This window comes from Cibotium barometz, chromosome 30 (genome assembly GCF_041138505.1).
Source record: "Cibotium barometz isolate CiBa-2024 chromosome 30, ASM4113850v1, whole genome shotgun sequence".
Classification (NCBI taxonomy): domain Eukaryota; kingdom Viridiplantae; phylum Streptophyta; class Polypodiopsida; order Cyatheales; family Cibotiaceae; genus Cibotium; species Cibotium barometz.
The window spans coordinates 19,966,721-19,993,542 of NC_141075.1; the positions used below are offsets into that span (position 1 = coordinate 19,966,721).

Genomic DNA, 26,822 nt, shown 5'->3' on the forward strand with positions numbered 1-26,822 from the left:
GGACTTTAATCTACACAATTTCCAACTTCAAGAGAGTAAATAATAAGAAAAGTTTAATCAATTTATTTGTTAATCATTATAGGATAAAGAAAGGCTGAATTGTAAAGAGAGGCCTTTTCATCAAGGCATAGCATTTGAATTTAATTTAATCAACTATTAAAAAAAAAGAAGATTAAGAAAACCATAGTTTTTAAATTTAAAAGTAAGAAGAATTTAGCTTACATAGAGTTTGTAGGCTTTCCTTTGGCTTGAGGGATTGAGGGTTCTACTCTTGTTTGGATCAAGAGTGGCCACCAATTACTTTGGAGAGGATTAAGGCCATTCTCATAAGCTATTGATTGAAGCTCTTGAGCTCTCAAGCTATGGCAACTCTCTAACTCTCTCTATTGTACTCTAATGAGCATCAAGCTCCATTAATCAATGAGTATAGCTCCACTTCTCTCTCTCTTAATCTTTTTTAGCATAATTGAAGTAGATTAATCTATGATTAGTTGAATGCTTCTTTCTTTCTCTTGTGTATGCATGCTTGTAGTGTGTGTGTGTGTGTAGTCTCCATTGATGCAAGCTCTTGCCCACTTCATTGGCAATGAGTTATTCATGGATAGACTCTCTCTATGAGCTTGTGGGTTAGTAAATGCACGCTTATGGGTTTGCTTGCATTAGGGAAAGCTAAGATTTAATCAATGTTTGAATGGGATTAAGAGATTGCCATGCATTGCTTGTTCTCTTGATTAGTGTAGGGGGTTTAAGGGATTGAGAGATTGATTGAGGTGTTTGAATGGTTGAATCGTCAAGTGGTGGTTCGTTTCTGTGAGCTCTCTCGCAAGGGATAAGCCTTCATGCACTAATTGGGTTGAGTCCTCGGATTGACATTTTGTTTCTCAACACATTTGTTGATCGGTAGTACTCTATGAGCACTATATTGCACGGTAGAGAGAACCGCTCTTCAGGTTTCCTTGGCCCACAAAAGGAGATGGGAAATCCTTGAGTTGGTGCCCAAACCCCTGACATCCGAAGCACCTGTTCTCGCTTCAAAGCTCTTCCCTTTGCATTCTTGAGAGTCGAAGTTCCTAAGAATGTACGATTGGCTGCTGCTATTGTTGTGGCCATTCTCATAAGCTATTGAGTGAAGCTCTTGAGCTCTCAAGCTATGGCAACTCTCTAACTCTCTCTATTGTACTCTAATGAGCATCAAGCTCCATTAATCAATGAGTATAGCTCCACTTCTCTCTCTTACTCTCTTTTAGCATCATTGAAGTAGATTAATCTATGATTAGTTGAATGCTTCTTTCTTTCTCTTGTGTATGCATGCTTGTAGTGTGTGTGTGTGTAGTCTCCATTGATGCAAGCTCCACTTCATTGGCAATGAGTTATTCATAGATAGACTCTCTCTATGAGCTTGTGGGTTAGTAAATGCACGCTTATTTGCTTGCATTAGGGAAAGCTAAGATTTAATCAATGTTTGAATGGGATTAAGAGATTGCCATGCATTGCTTGTTCTCTTGATTAGTGTAGGGGGTTTAAGGGATTGAGAGATTGATTGAGGTGTTTGAATGGTTGAATCGTCAAGTGGTGGTTCGTGTCTGTGAGCTCTCCCGCAAGGGATAAGCCTTCATGCACTAATTGGGTCGAGTCCTCGGATTGACATTTTGTTTCTCAACACATTTGTTAATCGATAGTACTCTATGAGCACTATATTGCACGGTAGAGAGAACCGCTCTTCAGGTTTCCTTGGCCCACAAAAGGAGATGGGAAATCCTTGAGTTGGTGCCCAAATCCTTGAGTTGGTGCCCAAAGCTCTTCCCTTTGCATTCTTGAGAGCCGAAGTTCCTAAGAATGTACTTCGAGGGAAAGGTCTTCCTTCATTCCTGAAGCTTCCCGTCTCCAGATTCTTGTTGGGACCTTGGTGTCTCTTTGGAGGCGGAAGGTTGGAAGAACTTCCCGGTGTCTAAAATCTCTTGAAGGATGAGGGAGCTAGCTTTGGCGGGACTTTCACGATGAAAGCTTTGGCAAATTCCTTGGCCATTCTGATAGCTTCTGCTATGGACACTGGCTGCATTCTTGACCAGTGTGTCTAAGGGTTCGTTCATTCCTCGAATGAACCTGCTGGCCAAGAATTGCTCTTCATCTAGAGGTAGTGAATATTTGAGTAGAAGAGCAAATGCCTAGTGATATTCTTTGATGGTTTTGCTCTCCTGATTTAACTCTAAGAATTCATTCATTTTGACTTCTAAAAACCCGGGGGGACAAAATCTCTTCCTCAAATAGGTTTTAAGGTCGTTCCAAGACTGAGTATTCATGTCCAGATGTTGGTGTGACAATGGTTCCTGGATATTTCCACAATTTTCAGCCTGGTAAGAGCCATTTTCGCTCTGCTCATTGTACCCTGTGACATCAAAATACTCTTCTATAGCTTCCACCCATTTCTCCACAGCCTCGCCCAGGTTCTCCCCTTCTCCTTTGAAGGGTCTTGGCTGAATTCTGTGAAGAGCTTTGCGAACGTCGAGGTCAAGCTCTTCATCTTTAGAGAGAGGGTCTGGCTGACGGCCATGGTTTCCTCGTCTCATGATTCTGCCAAAAAATGATATATTATAAAAAAAAATTATTTTGATATCGTCCACGAGATCCTAAGACTTAAGAGGTTCGGAAAGTAATTTCTTAAACAAGATAAATGATCTTTTTGGAGATCTATGACATATGTCCGGTAACAGATTTTTCTATATCAGTTCGTCCATAAACAATCACTTATACAATAGGGAATTTTTCTCCAGAAAACATTTCTTTATTTATATAAAAGTTGCAATATGTACATAGAGCAGCTCGGCTCCAGAAATCAAAATCTCCTCGGGATACGCATAAGACGACAGTATTAGGCTATATACGTGCCCTGATACAAATGTTACTGCCAAGGGGAGATACTATCTTCTCCTTAGGAATAAAGCGACTAAGGAGTCTGTATATTTGGCATGAAAGCGTGAAAATTCGAGACGTTGAGTGATATAAAATAACACCATGTATCACTTTAAGCTTCATCAGAATCATGGTCAATGAGAGATTATGCCTTAGCATTGCACGCTGGTCGCAAGAGGCGTGGACATACTGTCGTGCAAACCATCTGTGCTGCCGTCTCTCCGCTGGGTCAGGAAAATATAAATCCTCGAAATGGCGTGCGAGTCTGACTCGGCTCGTTCGAGTTGTAGCAAAAGAGATGAGATGCTCGAAGGTGAACGTAGTCATGTCTTATGATTGGGTAAGGTCGGGAATACCAGATAAGTGTGGAACTTCCATCTATAAAAATAATTTCTTTGATTAAAATTTCTTTATTAATGAAGCTTACGGAATAAAAATACAATATATAAATATTTTTTTCTAGTTTTTATTATCAATTTCTGATAAGAATTTATTTCTCCTTATTAGCTTTCAACAACGCTCTGATACCAGCTCTGTGAGATCCCCCCTCCGGGGTCTCGGTGGCGGCGGAAGCAGCGTTGGCCTCTCGTGCGGGGCGGGGATCCACACTCGAAGCCTTGCTCGTGGATGTCTAGACGAGATGCTAGCCTGGCCGCTCCTCGGAGCACCCAAAAAAACTCCCCTCACCTCGAAGGCACGGGCCATTCCACCATGGGAAAATATTATAACGGGGGAATTACTCTAACGAGTCAAAATCTTAACTAGTTAAATTGATATGACCGAACCTGAAGTCACATGGTCAGATCAAGAAGAGACTTGCACTTGGTCCATGGAATCACTTCTTTTTTCCTCCTTTAACGAGGAACATCAGCCCCGCTGATCCCCTCCCATAGAACAAGGTCTTTTCAGGACTTAATCTAGCTATCGTAACCAATCGCATCTAGTTGTTTTTCGCAAGAATCCTCCAATCCAGCCTAACCCCAACCGGCCCATGGGTTAGCCAACCACCCGACCACTATATTGGTGGGATTCCTTTATAAAGCTTTGATTGTGTTTTTGCCCGGGTATCGAGAAAAAGAGGTCCCAGGCCCCCTAGCTGGCGATTCATGTAAAAATTAAGGTAGGCATACCATGTACACACCCAATATGAAATTGCCATTTATAACAGATTCGGCTGGCTTTAAAACAATCCTTCAATGAAAATCATATTACCACGTACACACCCAATATGAAATTGCCATTTATAACAGATTTAGCTGGCTTTAAATTATCCTTCAATGAAAATCATAATATTACTGATCTGAAAAGATGTAGGGGAGAAGAGAGCTTGAGCTCTTACAAGCACACACACACTCACAAAACCCTAATAGAGAACACACAAGGTGAGAGGCTGAAATTTTCTTCTTCTTCACTCAACACACCATATACAAAGATAAGAGTACACACATATGAAAGGTACTCAACCAAATACATAATAGGGTTCTCTATAGTGTGAACCCAACTAAATGAGCTGGCGCTATAACTATGCCAGTCTCTAGAATGGCTGTCACCACACAGCTTGTCATCCCACTGGCCGCATATCACCCATGATCTCACCAACCATGCCAGTGGTGTAAGTGTGGGGCCTATCCCCTAGGCGGGTCATCAATGTCCACTGCCTCACTAGATGAGCTCGATATCTCAACACTGCCCCTCGAGCTCAACTCCATCTCATGTACACCAAGTGAAGCCCTGAATCTGCGGAGCTTCTCTATACCCAATGCTTTGGTGAAGATGTCAGCTACCTGATCCTGTGTGCTAACATAAACAAGGTCAACGTCTCCTGCCAAGACCTTCTCTCTGACAAAATGGTAGTGGACCTCTATATGCTTTGTGCGAGCATGAAAAACTACGTTCCTGGCCAACTGTATACTGCTAATGTTGTCACAGAAAATGACAACCTGTCTATCCAGTGATAGACCCAAATCTGCAAGTAGCTTTTTGAACCAAGCTACCTCACAGCAGCTCCTCTGTACTCGGCCTCTGTACTGGATAGAACAACCGTAGGCTGCTTCTTGCTGCTCCAAGTCACAGCAGCACTCCCCAAAGAAAACATGAATCCACTAGTAGATCTTCTATCTGAAACACTACCAGCACAATCAGCATGTGTGTACCCATGTACACATAACTCTGTCCCAGTTTCATAAAATAGTCCACAATGCAAAGTAGACCTCACATACCTTAATATGCATCTCAATGCATCCAAATGCGGCTTTCGAGGAACCTGCATAAACTGACTCACCAACCCAACGGCATAGCTCAAATCTGGCCTGGTGATCTCATGTATATCAAGCTTCCTACTATGCACCTATACGTAGTAGGATCCTCCAAAATCTCTCCTGAATCTGCACTCAACTTGCCATTATGATCCAATGGCACTGAGATAGGCTTACAGCCTGTCATACCATACTTGGACAACATGTCCAAGCCATACTGTCTCTGCAGTAATCCAATACCATGTGGTGACCTAATCACATTAATGCCCAAGAAATATCTGAGCTCCCCCAGATCCTTCATCTCAAACTTCTGTCTAAGCAAGATCTTTACATCAAAGATCTCTGCATCATGGTCCCACGTAATGATCAAGTAATCTACATAGATGACAACAAGCACAACCCCTCTATCACCGTGTCTCACATACAGCGAGAAATCTGCATTGGCTACATGAAAGCCAATAGTGACAAGATATTTAGAAATCTTGTCAGACCATGCTCTCGGTGCTTGTTTTAAGCCATACAAGGCTTTCTTTAACCTGCAAACATGCTCGGGGTGACTCACATCCTCATAACCAAGTGGCTGCAGCATATACACTTCTTCCTGCAAATCCCCATGCAAGAATGCATTCTTTACATCCATTTGATGTAAAGACCATTGCTTTGACGCAGCAACTGCTATCACAACTCTCACTATTGCCATCTTGGCAACTGGGTTAAAAGTTTCCTCATAATCAATGCCATATGTTTGCGCATATTATTTGGCTACCAATCTAGCCTTGTATCTGCTTATGCTTCCATCACTGTTATGTTTTACTTTATACACCCACTTGCATCCAATGGCTTTCTTGCCTTCAGGTAATTGCACTAAATCCCAAGTCTCATTTCCATATAGTGCATCCATCTCCTCATCCATAGCTTTCTCCCAACACACATTTCCAACAGTGTCATCAATGCATGTGGACTCTACAACCTGCACAACCTTTGCCATGTATGCATAGTGATGTGCCACATAACCATCATAGGTAAACCTCTGCACAGGGTTCTTCACTCTCCCAGATCTTCCCACCTTTTCATTCATGGCTTCCATAGCCTTCTCTACACCACAGGTGTTCTCATAGCTGGGATCCCAAGCTCCTCATCAAGGCTCATCTCTGAGCCACTAGACTCTCCATTAACATGAGAATGCCCTGCAAAAATGTTAGGCATACTAAGGGGCTCAACCACTTTCTCTTTGCCTTTATGTGATGTACTAATCACATTTGCAGGACTGGTACTATGACGCAGCCTGTCACTCCATGGTCTATCAACTAAACCACTAGATGAGGACTCTCCTGGTCCACTCAAAGACTGTGATTGATGACTTGCATTTTGTGCTACCACATTTTCACTCACATCAACCCCAACAGCTTCTTTTTTAATAGCATACCAGCTGCTCATCTCATCAAAGACAACATCCCTGCTTACCCTCAACTCACGTGTAGCAGGGTTATAACACCTGTATCACTTTTGCTCAAGGGAATATCCAATAAACACACATTTTTCAGCTTTTGTATCCAGCTTAGTTCTCAGCTCATCTGGCACATGCACATTTGCAATGCATCCAAAAACTTTCAGATGAGACAAATAAGGTTTTCTACCAGTAAACCTCTCCTCTGGGGATTTACATCATGTATGGTTGCAGTTGGAGTCCTGTTCATGATGTAAACTACTGTAGAAACAGCCTCAGTCCAATAGCTATGTGGCGTATTCTTCTCTTCCATCAATGCTCGTGCAATCTCAGCAATGTGCCTGTTTTTCATCTCAGCAACTCCATTTTGCTGCGGAGTGTATCTGCATGTAAACTGTCTCCGAATACCATTTTTCTTCAAAAATTCAGAGAACTCATTGGAGAAGTACTCTCCCCCTCCATCTGACCTTAGGCACTTTACATATTTCCCTATTTTCTTTTCAACCATAACTCTAAAATTCTGAAAGTGAGTGAACACCTCACTCTTCTCCTTCATGAGTATACCTACACTTTCCTTGTGTGGTCATCAATAAATGTCACATAATACCTGCAGCCTCCCATAGACATGGTCTTCGTAGGACCCCATACATTTTAACAACATCTAGTGCATTTCTGCTCACATTTTTGTTACGTGGAAATACATGCTTTGTTTGCTTTCCAAATTGGCATGCTTCACATATTCTCTGCATACCTTCAACTTTAAACTTTGGCAGCCCTGTCACAATTCCTTTAGTCTGCATAGACTTCATTCTCTGCACATTCACATGTCCAATTCTTTTATGCCAAATGTTTGTGCCTGCAACAATTCGTGAACCATTTGCAAACATCGCAGCACTCACTTCAGGCATGCTTACATTCAACGTAAACATTCTGCCCACTCTGTTGCCTTTTGCAACCAACCTGCACTTGTCTTTAAAGTCTTCAACATAACAACCATCAAGGTTAAACCGAACCTACAAACCCTGCTCAATCATCTGGCCAACTGAAACCAGATTCTTTGTTATGTTTGAAACATGAAGTACATTTGCAAGGTACTTCACTTTGCCATCCTACATAGACAATGGCACATCTCCAACATGGGCAATTGGATGAGCAGTGTCATCCCCTGTTTCCACAAAACCTGGTCTTTCAAGGTTTTTCATCTCCTTGAACCACTCCCCAACCATGACTTGTCATGTGGTTCGAAGCACCTGAATCAACATACCATACATCATCTTTATGTGCTGCTTCAACATTTTCAGACATGGCATTCACGACATGCTGTATAACAAACAACCTTTCGTTATCCTCATTGTTTCTGCTCAAGGATGCATAGTTGTTTTGCTGCAATTTTTCATTTTGCATGTCAGCCTGCTTCTTATAAAACAATCTGCCTGCACATGTCCAGGCTTACCATAGTAAAAGCATCCACGTGTATCATTATATTGCCTTTGCTCATTTCCACGACCTCTTTGACTCCCCCTGCCTGTGAATTGGCCTCTTCCACTTGCGTGTTGTTGTTGTTGTTGTTGTTGTTATTGTGAATTTTGGGACTGTTGTTGTTGCTGCTCTGCTGGCCATAATTACGATTACCTATTCGGCCACCTTCTTGACCACGTCCACGGCCTTCTCTACCTCATCCTCTTCCTGAACTTGTGTAGAAGGCTTGGTGCTCTGAACTGTTTTTGTTTTGTGAAGACTATTGGTCTTCACCCAAGCTCTTCTCTTCTATAATCAACATAGACACCAAATCTGTAAAATTGGGAGTGTTTTTCTGAGTCTGAAAACGCCTTGTATTGTGGCCCGAGACCACGTAGACAGACTTCCACCTTGTCATCATCATCTACTGAAACACCAATAGATGCAAGGGATTCCACAATACCCTTTATCTTCAATGCATAGTCATTCACAGACATACTCTTTTTCTCCATAGTATGAAGTTCATTCTTCAATGTTATCTTTCGTGCCTTGGTATTTGTTTCATAGAGTTTTACCAAAGTATCCCATGCCTCCTTGGGGGACTTGGCATCCTGTATGTGCCTAATCATGGTGTCCTGTATACTGATAGAGAGCCAATACATAACTTTTCTGGCTCCTTGGTTCCTAGTCCTTGAACTCTTTCACATCTGCAGAGCAGTCAGATTGATCTTCGGTATCTCCAGTGCCTCTTCATGCTCACCTTCTATATAGTCCCAATAGCCCTTTCCCATCAGGAAATTTGTCAGCCTGAACCTCCAAGCATGGAAGTTGTTCTTATCAAGCTTCTCAGCAACAATCTGGGTTATGCCATCATTTGACATCTTGCCAGACACACAAATTTACCAGAAACAGCACTCTGGTTTGTCCTGCACAAACTGCTGTATTTTCTGCAGTGGTACTGTAGTAGACTCAAATGTTACAACCAGCGGTACTGTAGTAGACTCAAATGTTACAACCAGTGACCTCAATGTGTATACATACACCCAATGGCAATTGTTAACCTCCTTGTTGCAGCACACATAGTGTCTGCACAGCCAATCTCTCTTCCTGTAGTTCTTAAAACAGAGTTTTGCAGAGAATTGATGACTTACCGCAGTGCTCGAAATCACCTACTTTATGAAAAACGGAGGTCAAGACCCGCCCGAAACGCGTTTTCCGCCAAAAAATTTGGTTCGATAGGACAATATAGTTGCCCTATAGCTTTACTCCCGTGAAGAAAGCTCCTCAATCAGAGATCGTTTGCCGGTGCCTCCTGTAGAGCTCCCGACAGGGTGTAGTTGCCAACATAAATAGGGAAGAGTGGTTGAAGCTCTTACCCTTGTACCGCTTCCTGTGCTTCTCTTGCTTGCAGCTCAGCCCTTAGCATGAACCACGCTTTGATACCATGAAAAGATGCAGGGGAGAAGAGAGCTTGAGCTCTTGCAAGCACACACACACTCCTAATAGAGAACACATAAGGTGAGAGGCTGAAATCTTCTTCTTCTTCACTCAACACTCAACACACCATATACAAAGATAAGAGTACACACATATGAAAGGTACTCAACCAAATACATAGTAGGGTTCTCTATAGTGTGAACCCAACTAAATGAGCTGGCGCTATAACTATGCCAGTCTCTAGAATGGCTGTCACACAGCCTGTCATCCCACTGGCCACATATCACCCATGATCTCACCAACCATGCCAGTGTTGTAAGTGTGGGGCCTATCCCCCAGGCGGGTCAGTGTCCACCGCCTCACTAGATGAGCACGATATCTCAACATGATAATCATCCTCCAAAATTTCGAGTCCATTGTATTACAAAATGGGTCCTCTGGACTCTCCGTTGAAGACTAGCTAGCCAACCAACGAGATCCAGTATCAAAATTTGATTCACAAAAATCTTTCCTTTTAGTCCATTCGAATCTTCCTCGACGTACGCATGGGTGTCCTTGGAACCGCGAGCTCGTGCATTGCGTGGTCAAAACCCTCTAGGATCCTCCTTAGGTGTCCTAGCACTTCACTCAAGGACCACTTCGTCGGTCCTCGCCCATCGTACCGGAAGCGCACCATTTTAACCGTACCCAGGCTAGTCAAGACCTCGACAGGCTTTGCCGCGAGCCACGTCCCTTGACAACTCCACCGCCGCCAGCTATTCCAATGAACCTCCTCTTAGTAAAACACATGCTAAATGCTTCCTCTAGCATTCTGGCGTAAACAGTCCTTTAAATGAAAAACAGAGGTTCCAATGCAAGTAAAATTCCCAGTTTGAGATTGGTTTCACAAAACCCCTTTTTCCTTAATTCTCAGTTTCATAATGAGGATCCTTGATCTCTCATCAGGGTAATCTACCCATCGTCTAAGTGATTGTCCAACTAGATTCTTGGTGAGTTCGGTCAAAGGAAAACTAGTTTAATTCAACAATAGTCTATTCTTTATATTTAGGAACTGGAATTGGTCACGAAGTTTTTACTTGATTCAGATCAAGAGATGGACAAGTAGGTTTACTGTCTGTCCCTCGCGTAGTCTAACCAAATTCATTCGGTTTAGTTCAAACAAGGATTCTCTTCAGATAAACATCTATTTTTGGATAAATACCAATTTAGTGATTTAACCAATTAAAATATGTAAAGATATTCTTTCTGCCACATAGTTTCTCGACCTTGATTCCTTGGGTAGAATTATGGTGGAAATTCATCTTTTGACATTAATTCAAATCCTTCTTTTCTTAAATATCATAAAAGTTATTCTTTTGACTAAATACGAATATCTATTTTTTTGAATAAACTTGAAATCCCTCTTTTTCTCATTTAATGAGTGTAATCTAAATATCATGGGAATTCCTCTTTTATCATAATTTAAATCTATCTAAAATTTCTCTTTAAATTAAATAAAAATATTCAATATTCCAAATATACCAAGAATTTTTTGTTTTCCATTTAAATGACTAAATTCCAAATATGATGGGAATTCCTCTTTCATCATTTAAATCTATTCATGCATAAAATAATTTCTCTTAAAAATTACCTAAAAATATCCATTAATTCCATTATACTAGAAATTCCACTTTTCTCATTTAAATGATTGAATTCCAAATATGGTGGGAATTCCTCTTTCATCATTTCAATTTATCTATGCATAAAAAAATAAATTTAACTAAATTTTCTCTTAAAAATTAAATAAAAATCTCCAATAATTCCATTATACTAGAAATTTCACTTTTCTCATTTAAATGATTGAATTCCAAATATGATGAGAGTTTCTCTTTCATCACTTAAATTTATTTATGCATAACAATAAATTTAACTAAAATTTATATTTTAGTATTCCAAATTTTCTCTTTCTTCATTAGAATACATGGATTTTCATTATAATGGAAATTTCTCTTTTATCATAAAAATAAATTACTAGAAATTCTTATTTTTCCTAATTAACTATTTATGCATAAACATTAAAATCAAATTTTCCATGGTTATGATGAGAATTATTCAATTAATCTAGGATGACTAATCCTAGAATATGGTAGGAAGTCCTCTTTTCATATTATGTTAATTTTTCAAAAAATTTTGCCATAGCTCCGCTGCTATTACTGTGATAATTTTTAAAAATTTTGAAAAGCATAAAGTTTTATAATACAATATGATAGAATAACTATTATTTGGATCAATATCCAATTATGGACTTGATTCCTACGTTTTTCATAATTTAAGTAGCATAAAAGCATCAAAAAGCCACTTCTTTGGCCTCTAATTTGACAAGCATATAGTTTACTTTTAGAACTAAGAATTCCTCCATGAGAAGCATCATTTGAATATAGAATAGGTCATAGGAATGACCATTCTTTGAAAGAGAGATATATGCTTTAAAAAAATATTTTAATTTAAGCATAAATGTAAACTTTATGTTATTAATCACTAAAATTCATTAGAGAGCTTCATTTACATTGAAGAACCATTCAATAGAATACTTCTCAAGCTTGAGAGGGGTTGAGAAGTGAAAAACATTTAGAAGATTAATAAAAAGACCATAAAGTCACACTTTACTTGCTTTTTTGCTTGATTCTTTAGTCTTAGGAGAGGCCCCCCAACCAATCAATTGGTTTAGTATGTTGCTGAAGACTCCAAAGAAGGTTGAAGAGAGAGAGAAGCTCCAATCCCTCCAAATTGTAGAGGATTTTTAGAGGATAATAGAAAATATGCTTATTTTAGAGTAATACACTGGCATAGTCTAGTTCAGAGATGATAATTCAAAAGAATGAGGGGTCTATTTATAGGTGAGGGAGGCCACTAACTCAGTCCAACTAAGTTTTAGAAATTTCCAGCTTCAGTTTGGCTGAATTAAGAGTTGGAGCCCACCCACTTTTTTTGATCAGGCACTTGAAATTAAAAAATGGAAAGATTCCATAGATGAGGAGATGGTAGCATTGGATGAAAATGCAACATGGGAGTCCATGCATCCTTTGCCTAAGGAAAAGAAGGAAATTGTATGTAAATGCAACATGGTAGCATTAGATGAAAATGTGCAACATGGGAGTTAGTGTCTTTGTCTCAAGAAAAGAAGGAAATTGGATGTAAGTGAGTGGATAATGTCAATAATAACTCGAATAGATCAATAAGTAAGTATAAAGCAATATTAGTTACCAAGGGTTATGCATAGACCTATGGTATTAATTATGAGGAGACATTCAACCCAGTTGCAAGAATGGTAACCATGAGAGCTTTCATTGCTATGGATGCAACAACAAAGAGTTGGTATTTACGTCAAATGGATGTAAATAATACTTTCTTGCATAGTAATTTACAAGAAGAAGTATACATGATGTATAGCATCACCAGGTTATGAGAGTGATGCACACCCACATTTCGTGTGCAGGTTATGTAAAGCCTTGTATGGGTTGAAGCATGCACTCAAAGCATGGTCAAACAAGATCAAGAAGTATCTTGTTACCATTGTATTCCAGATATCCAATGTAGATATTTCACTTTATGTGAATAAGATAGATAGAGGGATTATCACTGGTGATAGTGATACTAACATACATGATGTTAGGATGCTTTTAAAGCAAAAGTTTAAGATGAGCTACGGAATTTCTTGGGTATTAAGGTGGTGAGATCACCTCAATAGCATTTTGTTGTAAAGAGGCACAATAGAGTTTGGACATGTTGTCCAAGTATGGTATGATAGAATGTAAGCCTATTTCAGTTCCATTGGAGAAAAACACAAAGCTTTCTACAGATACAGGTGAGATTTTAGACTTTTTTCTTTTTATAATCTAGGAGAAAATAGCTAATTTGACTAATAATCCTAAGACTTGCTCTAATGGAGTGCACTCTTCCAAACTCATTGAATGTTAGTTAGTGTTCTTTCCGCTAGTTACCACTCATTCAAAATCAACAAGGATGGGTAAATATAGAACTAGAAGAAGTCATAGGATTCTTTTTGATGTCCAAAAAAGAATGCCAACATAGGTTCAAAACAAGGCATAACTTTTATTAATCAGATTCCAAAATATAAAATAGAGGTGAAGAAGCTTGGTCCATGGTGTAAAACAAATGCAGACCCCACTAGGCCAAATTTGAGATATGATGTTAGATTTGTGAGTCAATTTATATAGGCCTCTAGGAAGCTATACTTGGATGTGGCTAGATAGATTCTTACGTACATAAAGTCCACAATCGATTATGGACTTTTCTGTGAGGCTGGCACAGAGATACAGCTACATGGGTACACAGATGCTAATTAGGCTGGTAGTGTCATGTAACAAGTAGAAGATCTACCCCACTGGCCTTATGTTTTCTTTTGGTAGTTTTGTTGTGAGTTGCAATAGCAAGAAACAACCAAGAGTTACCTTGTTGATGAGTACAAAGGTAGAGTACAAGGGTGCTGTTATGGTAGCTTGTGAGGTAGCTTGGTTTCAGAAGCTACTGGTGATATGTGTGAGCTCATGGATAGGTCCATTGTCATTTATTGTGACAACATGAGTAGCATGCAACTAGCTAGTAACCCAATATATCATGCTGGGATAAAGCTCATTGAGGTGTATTATCACTTTGTGAGAGAGAAGGTTCTAGTAGGTCATGGTAATTTGGTATATGTTAGCACACAGGATTAGGTGGCTGACATCTTCACGAAGGCATCGGGTACATAGGAGCTCCATGGGTTTAGGAGCTTACTTGGAGTGCAGTGTATGGAGTTGAGCTTGAGAGGGAGTATTGAGATATCGAGCTCAACTAGTGCTGTATACATTGATGACCCACCCTGATAGCTATGCACTTATGCCAGTGGCACGGTTGGTGAGATTATGGTTGATATGTTGTAAGTGGATAACATGATATATGATAGCATCCACATTTGGATTACTAGAGTATGGCATAGTTATAGTGCTAGTGCATATAGTCAGGTTCAGCTCATACTATGGACCGACCATTGTATGTTATAGTAGGAGAGTACTTTTACTTAACATGCTCTTATGTCTTTAGTTTATGGTTGATAGAGAAGATAATATAATATAAGAAAATTTAACCATCCATCTCTCTCTTATGTGTGTGTGTTTGCTTACAACAAGGAACTCAAGCTCTTCCTCTCCCCCCCATTAAATTTAGAAGGCAAGGTAATGGTTGAGTGTGGAGTGAGTAATTAAGACATCATTGACTAGTGGTGGTTATGGAGAAGAAGAGGGAAAATAATAATTAAAAAAGGGATTATCACTAATTATGACTAGGTAAAATGATAAAATGAGATTAATATAAGCATACAGAGTGATAACCTAAGCTCTCATACATGTTAGAATCATGGTGGCTTGAATGGAATGATTAAGGGCATGGATTAAGCATGATGACTAGCTTAAGCAAAGAGATTAAAGTTAATCAAAGTGATTAGATAAATGATTATCATAATAATAATATGAGAGTAAATAATGAGAGTACTCTTGCATGAGAATGAAGCCTTTAATTATGCATGAATAAAAGGGTTTAAAAGATGATTAATAACTAATCTTATCTCCTAAACTTTTCTAGATTTGAGAACTACCAAAAGAGCACCCTTTGCCTAAATTTGAGTGCATGAAAGATCCTTCTCAGAACATATTGCCGTTAGCCCCAATGTCACACACATGAGTATTTTGGTATATTTTTTCAACAAGGATCCCCCAATCTAATCTACGATATGCAAACTTGGCAATGATGTGATAAGGAGAGTGATAGGAGTGCAAAAAGGCACATTTGGATTGGTAGCACATCTAGGTCCACATGGATTAGTGGTGATGGATCTACTTCATTATATGGAGTGGTGGCTATGATATGCTCTACCTGACACTCACATGTAATTAATCATGATCCTACAATAACCATCACTAGAGAGGTGGGTCCTCCTCCTCTCACTCTCATCTACGAGACAAGCTTGCTATTGAAGGGTTGTCACTAGTTAATGATTATGTTATCACTAGCTATTGAAGGGTTATTACTAGCTATTGAAGGGTTATCACTAGCTAATGATTATGTTGATTACAAGAGATCGAGACCCAACTCCTCTCTAGAAACTACACGTTAGGAAAGAGAGAGTGCCTAAAAAAGCTCTCACCTCCTATCTTGAATTATATTTGAAGGATTTCTATGCGTAGACAAACATAAGAAAGAAAAGATTTGAGTTGAGTCATACATAATAGATAATATTAGAAAAAAGCAAGAAAAAGAGATGTTTATTATGAGTGATGTAGATATATAACTGGACATTATCTTTGCCTAGAAAGCTTTGAATTTTTGTATCCTGTTATTTAGAAGGAAGAGGATAAGGGGGGAGAAAACAAACCCTTAGGAAAGCTTAAACCATCATCATTCACTATACCATTTCCTTATCTAGATATGCAATATAAGTACTAAGAATTTAAAACAAAGAAAGAACCATCATTGTTTCTCTTCTTTCTTTTCTTCTTCTACTACATATGAGTTTGAAGACCTATGCATAAGTCATAATGCATAAAAACATATTCAAAGTCTTAATCTTATGCATAAGCCTATGTATAGGCCCTAAGTCATAATGCATAAGAACATATTCAAAGATCTTAATCTTACGCATAAGACTGTATAGTACCTACTATTAGTCCACTTTTGATGAGTTTATGTACAGAAATTGTTCCCCTTCTCCCTTAAGAATTTATTCACCCTATCAGTGATCCCATTTCCTTGAGGCATCTCCTAACCACTTGTTTATGATTCTTGCTATGCCAAAGGTAGGGCATATGAGTATTTGAAATATAGACCAATGAATTTTGCTAGCCATCCTTCTATGATGCTTCCCTTAGGCCCTTGGTTGAGTTTCTTTATATTTTTATAACATAGGGATAAGAATTTTTATAAAATTAAGGGACTTACATACCATATACATGTCGGAGGATATTAAACAAAATTTATTTTCATGTAAATAATTTATTTAAATTTATAGAGGGGATCAAAATACAAACATGCATACTTACAAAAAGGAATGTGCTAAAAAAATATAGGGGCAGTTTAAATACATGCATATATGTACCTGCTATATGAGTTTGTGTACAGTGACCCACCAAGATTAGGCCTCAACCTTTACCAAAGCCCTTTCACTATCTTCATAAATCTTCCAAGGAAAAGCATTCAATAGTATAAATAGTACAGAGATACTTGTAGCCTAATATACTAAGAGTACAAGGAGGTGATGATTCCAACCTCATATACTAAGAGTACCAGGAGGTGCATCCTAATGTTCATAAATCTTCCAAGGAAAAACATTCAATACTATAAGTAGTACGGAGATGATTGCAACCTCATATATTAAGAGTACAAGGAGGTGCATCCTAATGTTCAAAAAAAATATCTCAAAGAGACGATACAACTACAATTCATAATAATATGAAGCCTTTTTTCCATCCATCAAATCCACCACAAGCATACTATTGGCTCTTGAATTAGGTTCTAATCCACCAATAGAGACTTGGAAATAGACTTGTTTAGAGTGAAAAACCTATCACACAATGAATAATTACTAGTTGGTGAATTGCCTACTTCATATATCCAACATAGAATTCTAAACATTTTCATTTGGTGTGCCCTTGTATGCAAGTACTCTAGTATTCTTGATATCTTAGAAAGTTTCATTTTGCTATTAATTCTCTAGTCTATCTTTGTTTTTCTAAATATTTAAACATATTTTTCTGTAATATTTATTATATCTTTTAGACATCAATTCCCATGATTTTTTGTTTTGCATATTTTAATTATATTCTCTTTTGTTGTGTCATTTTATCACACTCTCATTGAGTAAAGAAGTCTCATTTGATTTGATTTTAAACATTAATAATTACATTCATATAAGAAGGTTTCATACAATCTAGAAAGATTACTTTGTCCTTCTTATCTGGAGAGGTTCTTTTGTAAGGATGAAGGTATTTAGTTATTATCTTCACTAGTAGCGTGTGTTAGTTAGTAAGCTTTCTTGTACTAAAAAAACACATTCTTTAGTGTGCCAAAATATAAGGAGGAGTCATCGCTTGTTATAAATTAGTGGATCATATCTTTGGCCCTTGATTCTATGATCTCAAAGATTTTTTTTCAAACCTCTAGGTGTTATAATGATGGTAAACTCAAGTTGCTTAGATTTTCATGCAATGTCTTTATGTATTTGATCTTAATGTCAATAAGAGAAAATTATGTAAACAAATAGGAAGAGGATGAGCTTGCGTGTAAAGCATACTTTACGTGGGTATGCTAGATACTCTCCAAGATGCTTAAAACTTTAAAACATAAAACAAGGATGCATATGGCTTAGAATGTAGTGAGACTGGGAGCACGCGACTAAAGAGAGCATCTACGCAATATCATAAGGACACCTTATCAATGAAATAGAATAAGTGAATGGCGGTTTCCATTTCATATTGATAAATAATGTGGTGAACATGCCAAACATGTACATGCCATCATTACAATCCATATATGTTATTGTGCCTTTCTATCATTGCATAGAGCTTCCACATGCAACATAATTAGAGCTAAAATATGATAAGGAACACATTGTTGGGAGCGTATGAAGCGTGCATCTAGATAGTTGTGTATATGCAATGCATGGTTACACGTTATGAAGGCATTGTCCCAAGGTTATGTGTTTGGCCTTTTACGAGCATAACATGCATTGTTTGTAGCTTTTATTTTATGGTGAAGAAGCAAATCCCAAAGCTTGGCATGTACTTTCATGCATTTCAGCATTTGGAATAAGGAGGACATAAGGCTTGCACATGCTATGGGAGCATGTAGATTTAAAAATGCTCCCCATATGCTTTGGAAAGAGAGACCATAAAGCTAGCATACCCATTGTACATCCAACATGCAAAACTTAGGCAAAGTGTGTGAAGACATTGAAGTGCAAAAGACATGAGCAAGAGAGGAGTTGGTGTGAGTGTAGATGCTTGAGTAAATCAATGATAACATAAGAAGAATAAGAAGGCTTATGAATCATGAATGATGATAGTGGAATGGATGTATAGTGCAAGCTGTTTGTTTGTGGACCATTGGAATCAATGAAGCAATTAGTCTCTATGGAGAGAGAGAGAGAGAGAGAGAGAGAGAGAGAGAGAGAGATGGGTGTTGCGTGCGTGTGTGTGTGTGTGTGTGTGTGTGTGAGAGAGAGAGAGAGAGAGAGGGGTGTTTTGTGTGTGTGTGTGTGTGAGAGAGAGAGAGAGAGAGAGAGAGAGAGAGAGAGAGAGAGCACCACCTAAGAGCCATGTGGTATGAAGTTAAGTGCTCCCAGCTTTTAAGGTAGAATTGAAGGCTACAGCATGTCGAGGTAAAACTCAACATGTGCGTGAACGTGGTTGGATGCTTGTTTGAGCAATAGCAGGCAAGGAAGGTGCGCAGCATTGCGGTTTCCGAAAGGGCTTTGCTTCCGATGCGAGCTTTAGGAAAACACGAAGGAGAGAGCGTATATAGATTATATTCCTTGGAGTTGGGGGGTGGTCTTTTTCGAGCTTTTGGGTGAACACGCGAACAGGTGGAAAGTGGCGCAGGCCTGATAGATAGGTGGAAAAGAAAAAGTGACCTAATGCTTGCAGGTTACTACGAGGAGGCCCTTAGAAGCTGCCATGTTTGCTTGATGCTGTACACAAGGCCCTATATATGGTTGCTTTGTGTCTCTACAGGAGGAGACCTGCTTCACTATTTGCCCACAGCTCCTGCTTTGGTTACATGAGCTTAGGAAACCTAATACTGTTTTCAGCCCATTACACTGTGCACCCTCCTTCAGCAACTCTCCACTGCTACCCATTAGCTAGCTCCACCTCCACTGCTATCCCCTGCCTAGCTGCACCACCTTGCGCTGTAGCAACATGCTGGCTAGTATTGATGTTTACCCTAATTTGGGTCTTATCGATGATCACCTATTGTGTGATATTGTGGACTCTTGTACTGATGATCCTTATAGCTTGGCCCTTCAAAACTACTTCCTCCTCCAAACTGGTAAGACTTCGCATCAAATTCTCTCATATGATCTGTGCAGCAAACCCCATTAATGGCTCATGCTGAACTAATATACTGGTGGTGCAGGCACAGGTAACGGCAGATCTTCTACCAAGCTCAAGAGGAAGAGGAAGCATGGATACAGGGGTATCAGGCGGCGCCCCTGGGGGAAGTATGCCGCCGAGATCAGAGACCCAGCCAAAGGAGGGCGTGTGTGGCTAGGCACCTTCCACACACCCGAGGAGGCCGCCCGCGCCTACGACGCCGCCGCCACTCGCATCAAAGGAAACAAAGCCAAGCTCAACTTCACGACACCTACTCATCTCACATATCATGAGAATGTCAGTACTATAAGTAAGAGATTAACATTATCTGAGTACTCAAATTGCTACATGAAGGCAAGTCCAGATCGAAAACAGGCTTTTACAGTGATCAACAACAACACACAAGATGGCTTCGTGGTCCGTTGTTCTACTAGGCTTGGTGAAGAGAGAGGCTGCAAGAAAGAGGTGATTAGTAGTGCAGTTGGTCTTCAGAACCAGATGCTAATCAACAAGCAGGATGCAGTTGGTGAAGATGATAGATCTAAGATACTGCATCTCAAAGAAATAGACAAGAATATAGAAGCAGAACAAATTGAAAGGATAGAAGAGGATCAGGAGCAGGAGGATGGGGGATTTGTGTGCTCTCCCTCGACGTCCTGTGCTGTAAGAGATCATCAACAGCACTTTGATATAGCCGAGAGCAATAACATTCTGCATCTACCGCTCTTTGATCATTGCCCTCTTATCAATCCTGCTGCATCAGAGGCCTTACTGGAACACATCACAGACAACGCCATCCTAGACAGTTTGATTAACCAGCAGATTATAATTAGCACCACTTCATTTGTTGTAGACTCCGAGGATCTGAATGATGATATACTATTACAGCCGACTTCAGCACAGACCTTTGCCCATGATTACTGTGCACAAGCACTCCTATCAGAAGATTACTTTGCGCCCTTGTGGAATTTTGAAGAGCTGCCAATCTCCGCAGACCAGGTATAATTTTCAATGCTTCCCTCAATCCACAAACGCCATTGATGGCGTAATCTTTGCACCACAGTCTTAACTGTCCAAAATTGTTATAGACCGAAGTTTCTTGTTTTTGAAAACTATAGCTTAAGAAAAATTTCTTGTAGCCGCTAATGTGTCTTTACGTTTTAGCTCTAGCAAGGTAATTTCGCTTAAGGTATTCATTGAGTCACTAAGTAGAGAGAGAGAGAGAGAGAGAGAGAGAGAGAGAGAGAGAGAGAGAACCCAATTGAGGGAATCCCTTATTATATATCCATATTTATACTATACAGGAGGGAAAAGCTTAAACCTTGCATGTATTGACACATCCCATTACATTTGTAACAAGAGAAGAAGGTAAAAGAGAGGAAGGTAAAAGAGAGCACAAATTTGATCATGGCAATCCAATTGACGGGATCGTTAATCATATCCATAATCCATGTATGCACCATGCGCCTTGCACCAATGAGGGGCAATTCTAAGCCTTGCATTATTGATGTATGCATGTTTAATGAGATAGTGTGGGAGAGAATATGGATTAGGGAAAGGGCCTCAGGAACCCTGTCGTTAATCATATCCATAATCCATGTATGCACCATGCGCCTTGCACCAATGAGGGGCAATTCTAAGCCTTGCATTATTGATGTATGCATGTTTAATGAGATAGTGTGGGAGAGAATATGGATTAGGGAAAGGGCCTCAGGAACCCTTTCCGAGGAGGAAAATAGCTCCCGCCTTGTTTTCCTCTTGGGAAAGGGTCCTAGCCCTTTCCAAGTTGTCATGGCTTTTGTGGCAGGAGGGGAATAGTTCTTGTGATAAATGGCTGGACTAGCTTCAATAGTTCTATACATCAATATTCTAGGAACTAACTTTGTATGACGATCCATGAGTTTTCCACATCTATGTTCCCAATAAAGGTTTATGTATGCTAAGCTAGCAAATGCTGGTTGAAATTATGAAAAATAATGTGGGCAAACTTTACTATGAGTGTGATCTAAACTTGAGAGAGAGAGAGGTAGTAGGCCTTCAACTCATAGCACCCGATTAACAAACGTTCAGCTCAAGCCAAAGAAGATAACACCACTATAAAAATCATTGTCCACATATCTACAAAGTATTAAAAGATGAGTGGAAAAAGAGTTGCTTGTAGCTTAAGGTTACTGTACGAGGGGGGGCAATTAAATTTATCTACCTTGCCAACCTAGGTAGCATGCTTAATACAAATCTCAAAAGTCTAAAAAAGGATGGAAACCCAAAAGATCTCGACCATAACCTCTACCAGCTCAAACATATATTAGTTACAATTTGGACTCAAAATTCGCCCTCTAAGAAGAGCCATGCCATCACTTTTTACTGGAAAAAAGGAGACCGTGGTGAACCCTCACATGTGACACACTGTTGGAAAGTAGTTGAAACATAGATTCTAAATCTACCACCTCCAACAAATTTGGAGTTAACATGCTCAAGTTATGCCTTCCACACTAAAAGGTAGATTCCAATGATTATGACTCAACTTATGCCTTCTCCATCTACCTTTTAGTGGAGAAGGCATAAGTTAAGTCATAATCGTTGGAATCTACCCTTTAGTGGGGAAGGCATAACTTGATCATGTCAACTCCAAATTTATCGGAGGTGGTAGATTTAGAATCTACTTTCCAAGGGCTTTCCAATGGTATGTTACATGTGAGGGTTTTGATGTAAGATACATAAGGTTCACCAACGGCCTCCTTTTTTGTAGTAAAGTGATAACATGGCTCTTCTTAGAGAGCCCTTTTTTATTTACCTAATGTGGGTTTCAAAGAACTTGTTGTAAGCTTAGGGATACTATGAAGGTAATGCTTAATTGTGGACCAAAGAAATCCACAAGACTCCCTAAGATTGTATAAAAGAAGAAACTTGAGTAGTAGCAATACCAACTCTTAATCCAAAAAGTTCAAAAAGATGGGTGCCCATGCGCCTACTACATGATCTAGGGTATTATGAAGGCAATTCAGTCATATGGGTGCTAACGTACTCTTTGATAAAAACAAAGCCTCACCACCAACCTTAGTGACAAGAGCACCAAAATCTCACATGGTGTGGAGGCTAAGACATTCATATTTTCACCAACATCTAAATTTTCACATATGTCTACATTTTCACCACCATGAAATTCTTTTCACATCATGAAAATTATCATCAAGAGAGAGATAAATTAAATGAGAGATAAAGCTAATGGACATGTGTAAACCACACTTACCTCTCCCTAGCCTCTTCATCGCCTCAAATCTTCCAAGGGAACTTTTATGAGATTTTCATGTTGTGAAAATAATCTAGTTTTTTATGCTGTGAAAAACTAGGTGGGTACATTGTAAAAAACTAAATTGTATTTCACACCATCAAGAAAGACACATAAATTGTGATTAATAAAAAATGATGTGCTAGGGGGATGATTCCGACATCTTAATTAACCATTTCCCTAGGAATTTAGCATCATGACTTCATGCCAACCAATTTCACATCAATCATGGAAGAAACACCAAAAACATTGATCTACCAGTTCAATATAACTTACCAAATATCATATTCAATTATAATTAAAAGGGAAAGAAGTCTTAGCACCACAAAAGACTCTAGTTCTTCATGCCTACCCTAGTTTTTCATGCCATACTTATGATTACTTGATGTCTGTCATCCAAATACTAATAAATCATCACTAATATGTTTTACTAACATGGGATCATGCAAATATTAGCAAAAGAAGGGTTTTGGTTCATCGTTAAAAACTCTAATTTTTCATGTCGTGGAAAAATTGAACTCTAGTTTTTCATGTTACAAGAAGACAATACACATTAAGCATCAAAAGTGAATCTATATGGCCAACTAACTTCATCATGTGTGCCAAGAAGGCCTTGGGTTCATCGTGAGAGAAACTCCAATTTTTCATGTTGTGAAAAACTAAACTCTAGTTTTTCACATCACAAGACACATTAAGCATCAAAATTGCATCTATATGGCCAACTAACTTCATCATCATGTGTGCCAAGAACCCGAAAATAAGATTAACTTTGACACCATTGGAAGACTTAAATTTTTCACGAAATGAAAACTACACTCTGGTGTTTTATACCACAAAGGGTCGACATCCAAAAATCAACATACTAATAAAGGAAAGTAATGACATTATCCAAAAATCTCCACAAGTCATGCCCAAGGTGAGGAGATGAATATCTGACCACATGATATCACTGTGTAAATCTCTTGATTTTTACATTATGAAAAAGTCACTTAGACCATAAGTCCGTAAAAGTGAGTAGATTAATAGTCATCAATAATCTACCAAGCTCCTAAATCATTAGAGCAACCATCCATATCATTAGGTGAGCTAATTATCAAAAAGGATTTTGCCTCTCCCAAAACCATATCATGTAGGATAAGCACGAAAGTTATTGAATGGTAAAGTTTTGGATCTCATTGGTGGAGCTTGTTCATCAATGCCATACATATAAATCAAACTTAAGGTTATATTTAAGGTGATGAAATTTAATTTTTTTATGCTAGATGTATGTAAGGTGCAAAGTGCAATGGTCAAGTTCTATAGTTCATGACAGTTCAAGAATGTGGTTCTACACTAAAGTTTGTATTAAAACTCGACAAATGTGAGATTTCAAAGGATAAAAGTTAGAGAGGGAAATCTTGACCCTAATTAATCTCGTAATTGATAAATACATGAGTCCAGACATCACGAAAGAGCGTTTATATTTTCACTGTCTTGGTTTGTCCATCGGTTTCGAGGTGATAGGCAGAGCTAGGTGTCAAAACAATACCCACCATGATCTCAAACAATGTACTCCAAAATGTACTCATAAACTTCACATCTCGGTCATTAACAAATTTTTGTGGCACTCCATGTAACTTGAACACATGAACCATAATTTTTTTTTGCAACCATAGATGTTGAAAATTTGACCTTGGAAGGACTAAAATGTGCTACTTTTGTCAACCAATCCACAACCACATATATGCTATCCCATCCCCTCCTTGTGTGAGGTAGCCCCATGATGATGAAATCTGCTACAATGTTCTCCTTCCTTTTCATGTAAGAGATCTTGAAATCATAGTTTTGCAATGTAGCCACCCATCTTCTTTGCTTGGGAGATAGTGTAGGTTGAGATGAAAAATACTAGGGTACTCTATGATCACTCTTCACAAAGAAGTAACTCCCATGCAAGTAGTAATGCCACTTCTTTATTTCATGAAGTATTGCCAACATCTCTTGATCATAGGCATGCATACCCATCTCTCTCTCATCAAGATTTTGGCTCTCAAATGTAATTACTCCATGATCTTGAAACAAAACAGCCCCAATGCCTCTTCCACATGCATCGGCTTGAACTGTAAATGGCCTCGTGAAATTTGGGCATACAAGTATGGGGGCTGATGTGAGCATTCCCTTGAGATCTTGGAAGCTCTTATTGGCTATGGCATCCCAAAAGAAAGCCTCTTTATTAAGCTTGTCAGTAAGAGAAGCAGTAATATGAGCATATCGCTTGATAAACTTCCTATAGAATGATGAGCATATCGCTTGATGAACTTCCTATAGAATGATGACAAGGCCAAGAATCCCCTCAATTAAGTGGTATTTATGCATGGGCCGATTCTTAACACATTCCACCTTCTTTGGATCCACCATAATGCCTTCCTTGCTCAGTATATGTCCAAGATACTCAACCTTTTGTGCCATAAAGGTAAACTTACTCTCCTTTTCATATAAGTTATTGACTCTTAAGGCATCCAAAATAGCCCTCAAATGCATTAAGTGCTCTTTCTCACTCTTTCTATATATCAAGATATAGTAAAAGAACATGAGAATCCATTTATAGAGAAATGGTCTGAGCACTTTAGGTCTTGAAACATTATAGAAAGCAAACGGCATAACCAAATACTGGTAGAGACCCTTCTTGGTTTAGAATGTCATCTTGTACTCATCACATTCTTTGATTATTAGTTGGTGATACCCCAATCCCAAATCAACCTTGGAGAAGAGACTTGCACCCTTCAACTCATCAAGCAAGTGTCGTCTTGTACTCATCACATTCTTTGATTATTAGTTGGTGATACCCCAATCCCAAATCAACCTTGGAGAAGAGACTTGCACCCTTCAACTCATCAAGCAAGTCATCAATCCTTGGAATAGGGAATCTATTCTTGATTATAGAATCATTCAAATCCCTATAGTCCACACACATGTAGAAAGTGTCATCCTTCTTCTTGACCAAGAGTACAGGTGATGTAAAAGGCGATTGGGAGTAGCTCATCCCATGTCCATGAGTACTCCTTGCACTTGATTTGCCACTTCATCCTTTTTCAGTTTTGACAATCTATAAGGTGGTTTGTTAACGGGCTTGATGTGAGGCTCAAGCTCTATCCCACGATCCACCTTCCATTTTGACAAGAACTTTGGCATTTGAAACACATCTTCATACTCCTTTACCAATGAAAGAAAGCTATACCTAGATTATGATTATTAGCCTGTCTTAGGATTATTAGCCTATGATTAGGATTATTAGCCTATCTTAGGATTATTAGCCTATGATTAGGACTATTAGCCTATCTTAGGATTATTAGCCTATGATTAGGGAAAGAAATGGTAATTTCTATTAGTAAAGTGATCAATGCCTAAACTAGGCTTATGTTGACTTATATACGAGACCACCCTTTCACATTACACTTTAATGTGTCCATGGGCATGGTCCTTTTCCCATTCTCCAATATCTTGGCATTTGGGATCAAATTACATGAGACATTTTAAGCTTTGTTACAAGCTCCCTCAAAATATGTTTTTGTTTCCTTCTCCATTTTTATTTTTATTTATGTATTTCCATGGTGTGAGATATTATGCATGCATAAGCACATTGTGGCTATTTAGGCATAAGAGATAATGCATAGGCTCTAAAGTATATGAGCTTATTCATTAGAAATTATGCATGACCCTATAAGTGAGTTTTTATGCATAATGCATAAGAGCCAACCGTTTGTGTCTATGCATAATGCATAAGAGCATATGCTTGAGATTTTATGCACAATGCATAAGAGCCAACCGTTTGTGTCTATGCATGAGCTCTTAATGTATAATGCATAAGAGCTAACTTGTAAGCCTATTTGTGAGGTCTTATGCATAAGAGCTAAGGCTTAAGCTCTTAT

General features: G+C 38.8%; 1 protein-coding gene across 1 annotated transcript; it reads left to right on the forward strand.

Moving 5' to 3' along the window:
* Nucleotides 1-18,928: 18,928 nt before the first annotated feature.
* On the forward strand, nucleotides 18,929-20,793 carry LOC147621248 (uncharacterized). Its single transcript, XM_086824526.1, has 2 exons — nucleotides 18,929-19,584; nucleotides 19,672-20,793. Exons 1-2 carry the CDS (start codon nucleotides 19,455-19,457, stop codon nucleotides 20,631-20,633), a joined length of 1,092 nt encoding a protein of 363 aa, XP_086680652.1. The 5' UTR covers nucleotides 18,929-19,454; the 3' UTR covers nucleotides 20,634-20,793.
* The last annotated feature ends 6,029 nt before the right edge of the window (nucleotides 20,794-26,822 follow it).

Excerpts from the sequence above, each read along its gene's own strand:
- LOC147621248 (XM_086824526.1), top strand. The coding sequence starts at position 19,455 with ATGCTGGCTAGTATTGATGTTTACCCTAATTTGGGTCTTATCGATGAT. Across the intron at positions 19,585-19,671 it reads CTACTTCCTCCTCCAAACTG|GCACAGGTAACGGCAGATCT; the intron begins GTAAGACTTCGC and ends CTGGTGGTGCAG.